The 14,160-nt window shown below is 38.7% G+C and overlaps 1 protein-coding gene and 1 long non-coding RNA gene across 2 annotated transcripts; both read right to left on the reverse strand.

The window, feature by feature from the left end:
* Window positions 1-2,558: 2,558 nt before the first annotated feature.
* Window positions 2,559-2,959, reverse strand: LOC133879614 (uncharacterized). Its single transcript, XR_009902124.1, has 3 exons — window positions 2,882-2,959; window positions 2,727-2,798; window positions 2,559-2,641 (listed from the first exon to the last, which is right to left on the reverse strand). It is a non-coding gene; the product is annotated as an uncharacterized LOC133879614 (long non-coding RNA).
* Window positions 2,960-3,524: 565 nt separating this feature from the next.
* Window positions 3,525-7,216, reverse strand: LOC133879058 (uncharacterized). The gene is made up of 4 exons (XM_062317609.1): window positions 7,037-7,216; window positions 5,804-6,232; window positions 4,683-5,732; window positions 3,525-4,586 (listed from the first exon to the last, which is right to left on the reverse strand). The coding sequence occupies exons 1-4, from the start codon at window positions 7,214-7,216 to the stop codon at window positions 3,525-3,527; spliced, it is 2,721 nt and encodes a 906-aa protein (XP_062173593.1).
* Between the last annotated feature and the right edge of the window lie 6,944 nt (window positions 7,217-14,160).

A 14,160-nucleotide genomic window follows, 5' to 3' on the forward strand; every position in this document is an offset into this window, starting at 1 on the left:
AGATACATCGCAGGTCCCAGATCGAACTTGCGGTAGCAGCTAGTGATCGAACTCGGCTTTCGGGTGTTTCCCGTCGTTCCAGCATCTGTTTTCTCCACCGCCGACAAAGCCAGACGAGCTCGGCTTACCAGCATCCGGTTGCTCCTCCGCTGACAAATCCAGCAACTGTATTTGCCCCAGATCCCATGTAAGCCATTCAATCTTGTTTTTGTTCTGTAAAAGTGGGTTTAACCGAATGAAATTTTGAGCAACCATGTGCTTAGTGGGTGCTTGATGAAATGCCTAAATGGTTTTTTTTTTTTTTTTTTTTTTTTTTTTTTTTTTTTTTTTTTTTTTCTGTTTGTTGGCTTGAATTTATGTGCTTGAAAATGAAGGGGTAGTTAACTGAAATTTAGAGCAAACCATGTGCTTAAATGGTATATTTTGCAATTTTTTTTTTTTTTTTTTGCTTGAATTTGTGAACTACCGAGTTGGTATATTTAGGCTTTGTGGTATATTGGTTTTTTTTTTTGTTTTTTGTTTTTGCTTGAATTTGTGAACTACCGAGTTGAATTTGAATTTATTACTAAGTAATGATAGAGAGGGAGATGATGTAGAAATGTTTGTACCTATGAAGTCTATGAGGAGGCGGCCATCTGAGTCCCTTTCAGCTTGTTTATGAAAGAATCCCTCACCATATGGCGCGCGAATGGGGTCAAAAGCCGCTGATATGCCGCCAGTGTCCGAATTTGAGTCCCCAAAGTTGTAGATTGCTGGAAACTCACAAGGCGCTGAGCCTTTCAGCACCTCACCTCCCGCACCCAGAACACATAAAACCAAGAACCCACTTACCAATGCTCTCCTAAACTCCATTCTTAGTTCAGTCCAATTGTAGCTCATGCTAGACCACTCTCATTTATAGGGACCAATAACCAGAGGCCTGGCTTAGTTAAGGACAGGGTTTACTGTTATCCACCTACTTATCTTCTAGATATGGGACATAATGAAGCAGATATTCCTGAGCGTCACGTGCCCTCAGATTTTACCACTGACTTTACCTCTTTAATTTGTCATCTTTTAGCAGTTAAATTTGATCTGTTCAACAGGGTTGACCAACTTGTCCTTGCCCAACAAATGTTCAAACACTTCGAATACACTATGAACTACTCTGTTAAGTGCAGTAAAACATTCTTATTGCAAGCCATTTGTCGGTATGTTATAGAATTTTATTATGAGTGATATAAGATTTGATTGATTGTCATGTGCTTTCTAATGTAGGTACGCGTAAATGTCTACAACGAGTGACTTATCAAGTGGTCCGCCATTATGTAAATGTGGAGTACCTGCACGAGTGAGGTACTCTTGGACCTCGTCCAATCCTAGCAGGAAGTGGTACGGATGTATTAACTATAAGGTAATTTCTTTCTGAAAGTAGCTTTGTGTTATATTTCATCGTTAGTAGTTTATGCATTTTTTGATTTTTTATTGCAGAAAGCCGGCGATTGTGATTATTTTGTTTGGGCTGATAATAAAATGACCGCATACGAGGAGGGATTAATGAAATATTTGAAAGGAATGGAGGAGAGAAGGCTTTCTGAGAAGGACAGAGTCGATGATTTGATTGATAAAAAATGCAAGGAACATGCCGATAACCTACGTCGAGAGTTAGGGTTGGGCCAGAACAATGGCCAAAATAACGGGAAGATGTTTAGGGCTGCGTTGTTAGTTGGCATTTTGGTGTTAGGCATTTATTTTATTAATTATAGCGGACCTAGAAGTACAAAGTTGATGTTAAACTGACAGTTGTGAAAAAAGTTCAATTGTATGTTTTCATTTTGGATGTTATGCATGTATTTCACCAAGGGCTTCCACTGCATTTATAAACCAACCTCATCAATTTTTTCCCCATTAAATTTGCCTTAAAAATGCTCAATAACTTCATTTCTATTAAAACAAAAACTCAATCATAGACTCTTTTGCAATATTCTGCCCACATCCTAATCCGAATAACTGTTACTTGACCAAAAATTTCAATATTGACCAAAAATCCACTTTCACAATTAATAATGTGTAATGTGTACACAACACCTGCTCAATGAAAAGTGCTCAATATCTATCTATCTTTACAACCCACCATAACATTCACCCAAGTCATAAAAACAACACCTGCTTGTCAAAGAGTTACTTACATCCAAACATTTAGGCATCATCCAAATCATCAAAACAACACCTACTTTTCATCAAATTAGGTTCAAATACATCCATCATCTAAGTCATCAACACAATTACATAATTATACATGTTTGTCTAATCAATTACATCCAAACATATCCTTCACATGTATCATCAAAACAACACTTGCTTGTCATCAAAACATTTCTACAATAACACATCCAAACACATCCATAAATTGTTTATCACCAACAAAACCACCCTAATATTTTTGCCATTCCGGCTTCTTCCTCTTTCTCTGATTGGCCTCAAGTACGCCAATTGCCTTCTCCAATGTTGGAATAATCTTTTGACCTCTAGTAACAGGCTTTGATGAAATTGGGTTGAATGGCTGAGAAGACACTATTGGCTGAGTAGACCCTCCTGGCTGAGAGTTCCCTAATGGTGTAGGGGGTCCATACAATCTGACAGTGTTGACAGTACCTTGAAACTGTAAATTTAAATTAAATAAAAAATGTGAGTTAAAAATTTAAATAAAATTCAAAACTTAGAGAACGAGTGTTTTGATTGCTCACAATAGTTGTTGGCTGTGACTGTGATGGTGTAGGGGGTCCATATAATCTAACTGTGTTGACATTACCATGAGACTGCAAAATGTTGTTAATTAGGTTATACCAAAACTGTCATAAAAAAACAACAGATATAAAAGAACGGTGGATTGAGGGCTTACAAAAGCATTAGTCTGAGGCTGAGGCTGTGACTGAGAATGCGGCTGTACTGACGAGGGTCCATACATCCTTACTGTGTTCACAGTTCCTTGAGACTGTAGAGACACAGTAAAAGTTTTGAACATAATGTAATATAAAAGTAAAAGTTTTGAACATAATGCAATATAAAAGTAAGAGTTCTATTATAGAAGAGTGCTCACAATAACATTGGCATGGGTCCGAGGCTGTTACTGTGAATGCGGTCCATACCCCCGGACCGTGTTGACGGTACTTGGAAACTGTCAAGACAATAAGTTAACAATAAGTTTAGGTGGGGTTAACAATAAATAAACAACAAAATTATGGGTGTTGCCAGTACTCACCCAAGCATTGGCATGAGGCGAAGGCTGCGGCTGATGCAGAGTATGTGGCTGTGGTTGTGGCTGTGGCTGTGGCTGTGTCTGACCAGTTCCTCTACCTCTACCTCTACCCCTACCCCTTCCCTTACCCCTTCCTCTAGATGATGATGCAACAGTGGTTTGTGGGGTGTGATGGACAATTGAGGGCTGCAAAATGTAATGTAAATGATAGAAAAGTTTTGACATGAAAAACTTATGACATGAAAAAGTTACCGGTTCAGAATCAACTGTAGAATGGTGATTCGGTTCAGTAGATTGCACCTACCACATTAAAAAAACAAATGTCAACATAATAATTAAGCATCTCATTGAATACCAAGAAATAAAACCCAAAACTGTCAAAGGAATTTACCTCACTCCTACGAGGTCCTCTATAATTAACTGCTTCTATTCTTATGCGGGGACATGTTCTTAGGTTGTGTCCAGTACCCCTACATCTGGAACATCTCATAGTAACCCCATCCTTCCTTATCCTGTATTGATTTTTGGGCTCCTCTGGTCCTCTGGTCCTCACTACTCTCGGCCTTCCAGGTTGTATCCTAACCACTGGTGGGTCTACATGCACGCCATTTGTCTTAGTCCACTGTTCTTCACTAGGCATGGGATACACGACATGTTCATATGCCTTTTTCAGCATATCCACAGTATACCAATCAGAAACATAATCAACAGGGTCTGCACTATCTTTCCATATTGCACATATTGCGTGTGCACATGGGATTCCCGTCATGTCCCATTGTCTACACCCACATGTTCTTCTAACCAAGTTAACCACATGTTGTTTCTGTTTGTCTGTCACTTCAAAAAACCCATCCCCAGCATACACGCAATTGCAATGAGAAGCATCTTGTGAGAGTTCATCTAACCGTTCCAAAATTTTTGGACAAATCCTGCCATCCATTTTTGTGATGCCTTCTCGCTTTTTTTGGTATCTCTTCATCAATTTTATTCTCAACATTTCCATCAACGATATTATTGGTAGATCACGTTGTTTCACAATCCAAGCATTGAAACGTTCTGAGAGGTTGTTCACAACTAAATCGCACTTAGGGAAGGTACTGAACCAAGCCCTTGTCCACGTACTTGGGTCAATCTTGGACAGGTAATCATACGCATCCGGACTTATCCGCTTTAGTTCGTCCATTTGTATAGACCACTCAGCCTCTGTGTAAGCGGCAGCCGCGCTCCAGAGCTTCTCCTTCAATGCCAAACCTCTGTGACCTACATCTCTGTAGTTTGCATACAAATGTCTACAACAAATTCGATGCTCAGCACCGGGAGCCACCACTTCCAAACTTGGGACCAGACCCTGCGCAAAGTAAAATTAAGATGTCAGACATAACATTGATTGTATCATAAAAAAAGAATTGACCAATTGATTACAGGAATATGTATGTTACTTTACCTTCTGAAGATCAGAAATAAATGTCCATCCCTCTGCGGGGGGGGCGCCAAGATCCGATAGCAAAGTCTCTAAAAACCAAGTCCAACTGTCTTTGACTTCTGCTTCTACCACTGCACAAGCCACTGGATACATCTGATTATTTGCATCCCTCGAAATGGCAGCCAAAAGTTGGCCCTTATGCGGACCTTTCAAGAAGCACCCATCCAACCCAATGATGGGCCTACAACCAGCAAGAAAACCGCTTTTCATGGCGGCTAAGGAGAAGTACAACCTTTGAAATTTTGCGGGCTTATCGGGTAATGGCCTCTCTATTTTCATCATTACGCAACTGCAAATATTTGTTCTCCTGATTGTCTCACAAAAGTCCCACAACTTCTTGTACTGGTCGTTCACACTGCCACGTATCTTGTCTTTTGCAAGTCTTCGAGCCCGATACAACCTATGCTCCTTCACATCTACACCCCATCTTTCTTTCACTGTCTCTACCATTGCCTTTACAGGCATGTTGGGTTGTGCTCTGAACTTCTCAATCAACTTATCTGCAATCCAAGATGATTTCAAAATAGAATTACTGTGTTTCCTCCTACATTTGTGTACGGACTGAACTGATCGAACTTCAAAGGATTCCTCATCCTTGCACTTGCGCCCATAAATCCTATATTTGCAACGCGTATCACTGCATACCACTATACATTTCGCAAGGTAATTCCTCCTAAACTTTACATCCTTCCCCATGTTTACATTAGTCTCTCTAACTGCATTTCTGAAAACCTGGATTGACGAAAATTTTTGACCCACCACAAACTCTGTGTTACCACCCATGTCAGCCATTTGAAACTCAGAAGGCTCTGTCACATGTCTCCTCTGACTCTGGGAGGTCACCCCATACTCATCATCACTTCTGGGAGATGTAAGAATGTTACTGCGTGGCATGTCTGAGTTTGCATCTTCATCATAATCAAATCCACTGTTAGTATGGTCGACTCCCCTACCTTCGTCTTCATCACCTTCCTCGTCACCCTCATCACTTTCATCGCTCTCTTCGCCCCCCTCCCCATAGATGGCCCAGGAACATCATCATGAACATCATCATTATCCACAAACAGATCCGGTTCATTTACCTCTTCCCAATATGGATCGTCACGCTCGATCCTAGAATACCCCCTCTCATCATCATCATCGTCATTATCATTATCATCTTCATCATTACCCTCATCAATGTCAGGTATGGACCCATTAAATGAGTTGATGTACAACTCAACAATTGGTAGACCCAAGTGGGCTTGAACCATTTCATTTACATCAAAGTTCGATGTGATTAATTTCAACCCATTTCGAAGAGTACACCCTGGCAGTAAGTAATAAATCAAGTCCCCGGATTTGTACCCATATCTTTTAGCAATATCCTCTACAACTGAAAATGACACCCTATCATGTGGAATGACATCCGTCTTGTACACATCAACATCTCCCCCAACATATGAATTCATGAACCTCCTATCTATATGACCTCCATAATGCACCTCAAATACGAACTCTCGTGTAGCCATCTTCATAACAAAACATAATAAATAAAGAAACAAGCATATTGAATATCAAGTGAAAAGATGTGCACATGTGGGTGACAAGATATTTTTCAAACTATTCTAAATCAAACACATTGAGTTATTATTATTTTATTTATTATGATTTTTTTTTCCTAAGTCTTTTTTCCTTTTTTTTGTTTTTTCCCATGTGTTCACTGTTTTGGTAAAAAAATTAAAATCAGGTATCCTAGACTAGATATCAGCCATTCAACCCAATTTCATAAAATGCAAGCAAACTTATTTTAAGGAAACCAAGAGTGTGTGTACAGATTTTAAGGAACCAACAGTGTTCGTAAAAACATGCTCCATTTTCAATCACAAGCCCATAACAACTGACCAATTATTTTCGCATTTACAAAAGTCAATTTTCAATCAAGGGGACAGGAAAGTGTGGACAAGGGGATAGTGGACAGTGGACAACTGACCCACGGCTGTCTCTTAGGGGACCACTAAACCCTCAAAACAATTTTCTTAATTCAATTGGGACCAAATAAAAAATGGGACCAGCTAAACAAACGAATCATATGCAAAAATGGTCGACTCCCAATATACAAACAAGAATCATAAAGTGTGGTAGGTCCAACAAGTCCAAATTTCGATCCTAGATTGCAATAAACAAACAAATGCCCATCGTTTTCCATGAAATATAAATAAGGTGTCGGGTGTCGGCATTTAGGCAGTGGGTACTTACAAACAATATTCGGAAGAGATTTTCTCAGTTAATGAGTTAAAGGACCGAAGGCCACGTTCGGAATAGATTCGGCAAACACCCGTCTCCTCCCCTTCGACAGTGTCGACCAACTTAGGAATGCCGTGAGCAGCAGCGTGAGCAGTAGCGTGAGCGGCGTGAGCAGCGGCGTGAGCGGCGTGAGTGAGCTTGAGCAGCGTGAGAAATGAAGCAAACCCTAGGATTTGGGAATCTTGAATCCTATTTTTACTGAATGGCATAATCGTAATAAACCATATTTTTATTTCTGATTTTCTCAGTTAATAAGTTAAAGGACCGAAGGCCATGTTCGGAATTTCAGTCCGTGGGGAGGGGGTAAACTCGGGTTTTTTGGAAAAATGAGTCACGTGACTCGCACGTGACTCGGTTTCCGTCCAGTTAGACGGCCGAATCTGACGGATGGGGCCAAAATACAAGAGTCAAGTAATTTGGGGGGCCGGAATCCAAGCTTTGGTAGTTTGGGGTGCCATCCAGAGAATCGATGGTAGTTTGGGGGGCTTTTTTTTATTTTTCCCTTATGAAAACATCTCTTACAGTTTTAAAAGTATAGTGTACAGTTATAGTATAGCCTACAGAATTACAGAAAACGTTCATGTGCTGTAATTGTTTAACCCCTAGGCACTACTAGAGTCACGATACGTATCGGTATGGTCTGTATGGGTGGGTAGCAGGGCAAGCACACAGAAAGACGGTGTATGCTATCGGCCAGGTGGCCTTCACCTAGGGAAGTTCTCAACCTAGTGGCTCCCTGTGACGACAAGATGAGTCTATAGTCGTCCATTGGGACAAGCCAACGTGCTCCGCTCACGGTTAACAGCAGTGTGGAGTTTAAAGAAAAAGAATCAAAAGAAGTTGTTAGAACATTTATAAAATTATTATACCATTATACATGTTCTTCACTCATTTTTTTATCATTCCAGTTAAAACTGATAATCATGATATATAAATTATTTATTATTCTTACTTTAATTGTTCCTTATGTTATTTCGCATAAACTGTCATTACGCATGACTAAAGATTATTGCATGAAGATTTTACAGCATGTTTTATTTCCCCTGGTGTTGTGATTTCCTTACTGAGTTGTCGAACTCACCGCTTTCCCTAAAAACCTTTCAGATGGCCGGGTTCTTTTAAGTTGAAGGCGGAAACCTCCCTAGAGCGATAGAGCATAGATTAGATCGATCATTTTGTATGATATACAGTGGCAACACCATGGTTGATTCCCTAGCATAGTATGTACATAGTAGAATTATGTTAATCAATCCTTCTATTAGAGTTGTATTCTGGAAATACATGTGAATAGATTTAATAATTTTTATTATCTTTTTTTATGTATAGCTAAAGTTCGTGTTTCTCTTATATCCTAAAACGGGGGCGTGGCACCGGTCACATCCGACCTAAATGTCCACAGCTCCAAGCTCGGAAGTCGAAGGTTCAGAGAAAGCTGCCAACAAAAGCTACAAGAGGCACTCTACCTCCGACGGCACATCAAGTTCCATGGCATCAACAACAATAGCAGAAGTTTGTTCCTACCAATTAGAGTGGCAAACCAAAGAAGAGCAAATTAAGGCGCTTCAAGAGAAAGCCGTAGAAGCCCAATAGCAACCATGGCTATAAGGGGTTGCTATGCCTGATGCAAGGTATGCTAAGGAGAATGGACAATATGGATAAGACTCGCAAATCACCTCTACGGGTCAAGCAGGTATGAGTCAGGAATGATGAGATCATTCACCCCTTGAGGGGGAGTGGACTCACCTAGTAAAGGTGTTAAGTCATACCATGCCTAGGATTTTGGATCCTAAATCCTAGTGCTTGTCGTGTATGTTTGCATTGCATTATTTATCATGTCATATCTTATTCATGCTTTGCATTCTATTTGAGGAACCATATATTTTCTATCCCCATATTTTCTCTTGTTTGCCTTGAGAAAATTTTTTGCAGGTATTTAATCGGGATGACAGAAAAAGCACGTCGGGCTGTTGCTTTTCTGTCTTGGTAATTCCAAAACTCTCTCTCTGAGGTCAAGTTTGCTCTTACTTTACAGGCTAGGACTAAATATTATTTCTTTTCTCCATAAGCATGTTCTTGTTGTTTTTGTCTTTTTTTTTTCAACATAAAAAAATAAAAAAAATTAAAATTAAAATTAAAAAAAAAAAAATTGGGTGAGAAGATGCAGAATTTTTTTTTTTTATAGCTTTTCAGATATTATATGTATTTTTGTCTGATATCTCAGTTCATTATGCATTATTAATTGAGAATTTATGTTTGATATCTATTAAGTTTTCCTGTTGCATTTTAATGCTAGATAGTTACTTTTTTCCTGTGATGAAAAAATTGTGCACTATTCAAAGCTCTCCTAAGGTACATTTTTTTTTACTCTATAATTTTTAGCTTCTGAAAATTCTGATGAGAAAGATTTTTTTTTGCGAAGATGGTCAAATTGACCAACTCGCTAGTTGAACTTAGAACATATAAATTCTAGCCTTCTCTATAGGTTGTAACACAAGCAATAAATAAAGCATTAAAAAAAAAAGAAAAAAAAATCTGGATTCAAAAGATCCACTGCTGAATGTGCTTAAAAATCTACTTGAACTTGTCTTTATAGAAATTGTCAGTGACCAATTCATTGAGGAAACAGAAGGTCACTAATGGACTAAGTAGAAGAAAAGTGCTGCTTCTTAAGGGGAGTGTATCAAATGAGGGTAACTAGGCCCCGATAAGATAAGGTTTGACTTTTGACAGATCTAACATTGAATTTCTCTCTTGTTTAGAAAATTCAGCTTTTGTGAATCATATCAGTGAAGCATAAGTTAAGTCATCTATTTAAAATTTCTATATGTAGGGAATTTTGTGCCTATTGAATACTTAACTCTCAACTATATCTTTGCATATTTTGAATTGCTATTTGATTGTCTTATCAATTATTTAGGAAAAATTACTTTTTTGCAAATTTTTCTCTGATTTTCAGCTTTTCAATGTGAAGCATCCAGATGCACTAGGTTTACAGTCCGAACGCAAGTGGCCCTGCTGATTGCTAATCTGGCAGTGGACTGTCCAGATGAGTTTGTAACACGTCCGAACACGATCCTTAGAGGTATTTATCCATTGCTTTCTTTCTCGGTCAGCCGCATACCACTGTATTCTTATTGATTTATCATGTCATGTTGTGTGTATTTTTCTTGCTGTTTTCTCTTGAGATTTTGGCATTCACTGCACGTCTCTTCTCATTCGGTGATATTCTCTCTGTCTTCCTTTATTCTTTTAAGTTTTTGTACTTTTTAGAATATTGAAATATTTGTTTATTGAAATATTTTCTTGATATGTTGTGCGTGAAAATCCTATTCTGCCTATGTGTTGGGTTGATATTGATATATTTGTGCCATTTGGATTGCTATATTTGCTTATGTAATCTTGGCATCCAATTGACAGCCGTCATAATACCACATTTTTTTTGGAACTAACAGGATCTAATCTTTCTTTGTGGTGGTATTTTTGAAAATATTTCTGTTTAAATCTTTTCAAGAATATGACAGCCAGCGGCTCCCAGTACAACGTCCGACAGATGGATCCTTTGGAAAACAGATTGGTGTTGAAGTCATATGCTTAAATTTCAAAGGTCTCAGGATTTAGATGAGCCTTTTCCCCCAGCTCACGCAAAGCCTTCCGTAACATCTTTCTTCAGATATGCACCAGTTAGAGGTTCAGTGGTGAATCTTCTCATTTGTCTTGTAGACCAGTTGACTAGAGGATTTCAATCTGCGGATAATCAGTTTCAGGCTTTGCAGACTCAAGCAACTAAAGGTTTTCAGTCTATCTTACTTGGCTTCAAGAGCTAGAAGCCGAAGTAGCACAAATCGAACTTATTGTACGGATCTCTCTCCATCACTTGCTTTCAGTGGATCAGCAGGATTTTTGTTCCTTCCTCTATCACTTGTTTTACAAACTTTTGATTATTTGGGCTACTTGTAGACACTTTTTATCCCTATTATTTTTTGATTTTAGAACTTTTTGTCTGTGGTTTTTAAATACTTTATTTAGCCTTTGTCCTTTTGAGATAAAAAGGGTGAGTACTTTTTATTTTTGAACCGGGATTGTATTTTTAAACTGGTAAAGTCATTTTTGTCCCAGAATGGCCAAATGGGGAATTTGTTAGTTTTATTGACTACGTTCTGTTGACAAAATCATTACCATGTAAGTGCACTACTGAAACACGGATGCTGTATTTATCCAAAGTTTTCCAGAATATTCAAAGTTTAATTTCCAACTATGGAAAAGCCTTAATATGACAAGTATTAGTGTCACTAGCATCAAAAAGACAATTTCCAGACTTTTGGAAGAATCTGCACAGTTTACAACTCAGCAAAAGTCGAATCCCCAGTTGACTGTTTGGACGGTCTAGTAAAGCGTCCGAATGCCCATCAGTTCTAGAAGATTCTGAACAGCTCAGTGTAGATAGCATGAATCGTCCAGATGATAGAGTAACACCGTCCGGACGCTAATTAGTGTTTGAGAAGATTCTAAACTACGCCGCAGACACATTTGGTGAAGATAGCTTGTAACCGTCCGATCACTAGGGCAACACCGTCTAGACGCAGTCCTTATTAAGGCAATGCATGAAACGTGTTATGGAAGTTGGTTGCAGCTTGCCGTCCGAACGCTCTATGCCTGCATCCGGATGCCGCCCAGAGAACTCCGAATCAGTGTTGAATTAGGTTTTCAAAAGCCTATAAATAGAGGTCTCTAGGCTTGTACTATTTACATAATTCGGTAATAAATTCCTTTGTACTAAGAGAGGGTGTTTAGGCAAATATTGTAATAAGTACTAGTTCTCTTAGGGTGGTTCCTATGTGATTCGATAAGCTTTGAAGTCTAGCTTGAGGAGGAGCCATAAGCTTGGATTCCATTGAAGACCCCTTCAGGTAGGAAACCTGGTTGAGAGGCGTTCACGTTGGGTTATGTGTCAGTTCAAGGTACGGCCACTGTATCAAGGGTATGTGAGTGATACTTTTTTGTAATTAGCTTTGTCTTCTGAATAATGGATATCCTGGGTTTGGCTGCCCCAGAATGGTTTTTCTCTTAATTGAGTTTCTACTTCGTTAACAAAATATGTCTTCTTTAAATTCCCCATTTAGATATTTTGTTACAAATTGATCACACACGCACACACACACACACACCGTAAATTATGAGTCTTTTATTTTTCACCTAAGAAAACCTTGAAGAAAGTGGAGAAAATCGAAGAAAATGAACCAAAAAGACACATTCTTGCATTTATCTTAGGTGCCATCCGGATGAGTTAACTGAAGGTTCGAACACGAATATTTTAAATCACACACATCCTCAAGGGCGTCCAAACAGTGTTGCAAAAGGAACCTCTCGAACTTATGCGTTCGAAAGAGCGTTCGGACGGCGCTGGGAACGTGAACTTTCTGCCAAGGTCATCTTGACAACTGTTGTGCCCGTCGGGACGCCTACTTTAGAAACTCCATTTTTTGGACTTCTATGTGTTTTCTTTGCGTCTTCTTGGCACTTTACTAAATCTAATTAGTTTTTTAATTTAATTTCCTCTTAAACACATAAGTAATATCTCGGACATTACAATAGCTCCGATGCCTAATTCAAATGTGTTCTAAGAAAGGGCTTAAGGAATTGCAAAAAAGTTTAAGTTTAAGGAAAATGATCCTTTACCAATCGCTCCTTTGTGTTTATATAGTAGCTTGAATGTAAGGATGGCCATGCTAGGCATGTCCTGCTATGCCCAATATCTGAATTAGGCGACTCAGCTATCAAATCCGGCATGATTACCTGATATGATGACGTTTTATCCTTAACTTAAAGAACTTACAGTAGTATTATCATACCCAGGTACAATAAACTATTGTTTATGATGTGTCCAATATCTTAGGATTCTGGAGAGGTATGGTCCAAAGATTCCTTGTATGGTGAGAGTCTTGTCAAATCAGTGTCAGAGCTCTTTACCTAATGAACGGTGGATAAGTCCTTACATTGGTCAGCTTTGTTGACTGGGCCTTTACCAGCAAGGCGTGACCCTAATTAGCAATCGGGATTTACCACTCATAATCGAGAGCTGTTGATGGGCTCCGATTGTGAATGGGCTTTCGACTTGCATGGACATTCTGGCAATCCATTAAGGAACTAGGCCTAACCATTGGGGCCTGATTCCTAACAACAACCAACAAAAATAACGCAACCACATATAGTAGCACCAAAATTAAATAAAACAATACAATGATTAAACACAACAATTTTGGTGACAAAGTGAAAACCTTTTGAAGAACTCTTGAAAAATGAAACCACGCATTGAGGCCATAAACCCCAAAATTTGGTTTATGAGTGAACAAAGCAAAACTGCTTCTATCCGGTGTAGGAGCTTGTTGTTGAGTCAGAAGCATTTCATGACTAAACAATTGATCCTTAAATTCAACGAACGACAAGGGTTTTCTTGATAAGGATAGAAATTCTGTGATTAATGTTGATTTAACTGCTCTACTAAATCAATGGATTTGTTTTGTATTTGAAATCACCTTAAAGGTCTATAAATAAAGCCTTGTAATTCTCATATTAAAAAATATGAAGCCAAAAGGCTTTAATGTGTGAATGTACACAAGACATTCTAGGCTGATCAACCTAATTCTATGTGCCTTTTCCCTTTTATCTCTCTATTTCATTATGAAATTCTATATTTTTCACGTGTGGCAAACATGAAGAGTGTACATAATCAATATATATCAGCAGCCTTAACAAAATGTTTAAATTTGAACTCTTCGATTGGTTGTGCGGATGATAACACATTAATTCATCCTTATCTACAGCATGGCCTTAGAGTCATATATAATCTGTGTTAGATTATATGTTTATGTGTACATATGTATTGTCCCACATAGGTTATTGATGCGTATTTATGTGATTACTAGCCTATATATATAGGCCCCTCATGTACAGCATAATGTGTGATTCAATATATAACTTTTCTCTCAACATGGTATCAGAGCATAGGTTCTGAATCACCTTTATTTTATTTCGGCCTCTTCCTAGCAATTTTTCGGTGCCGCCGTTGCTTCTGCCATACCTCATTGCTCTGTCTTCCTCAGTTCTCCTTCTTCCAATCCTCGTTTCAAGCTGGTGCATATACCAATCGAAACCT

The sequence above is a fragment of the Alnus glutinosa genome, chromosome 10, assembly GCF_958979055.1.
Source record: "Alnus glutinosa chromosome 10, dhAlnGlut1.1, whole genome shotgun sequence".
NCBI classification, from domain to species: domain Eukaryota; kingdom Viridiplantae; phylum Streptophyta; class Magnoliopsida; order Fagales; family Betulaceae; genus Alnus; species Alnus glutinosa.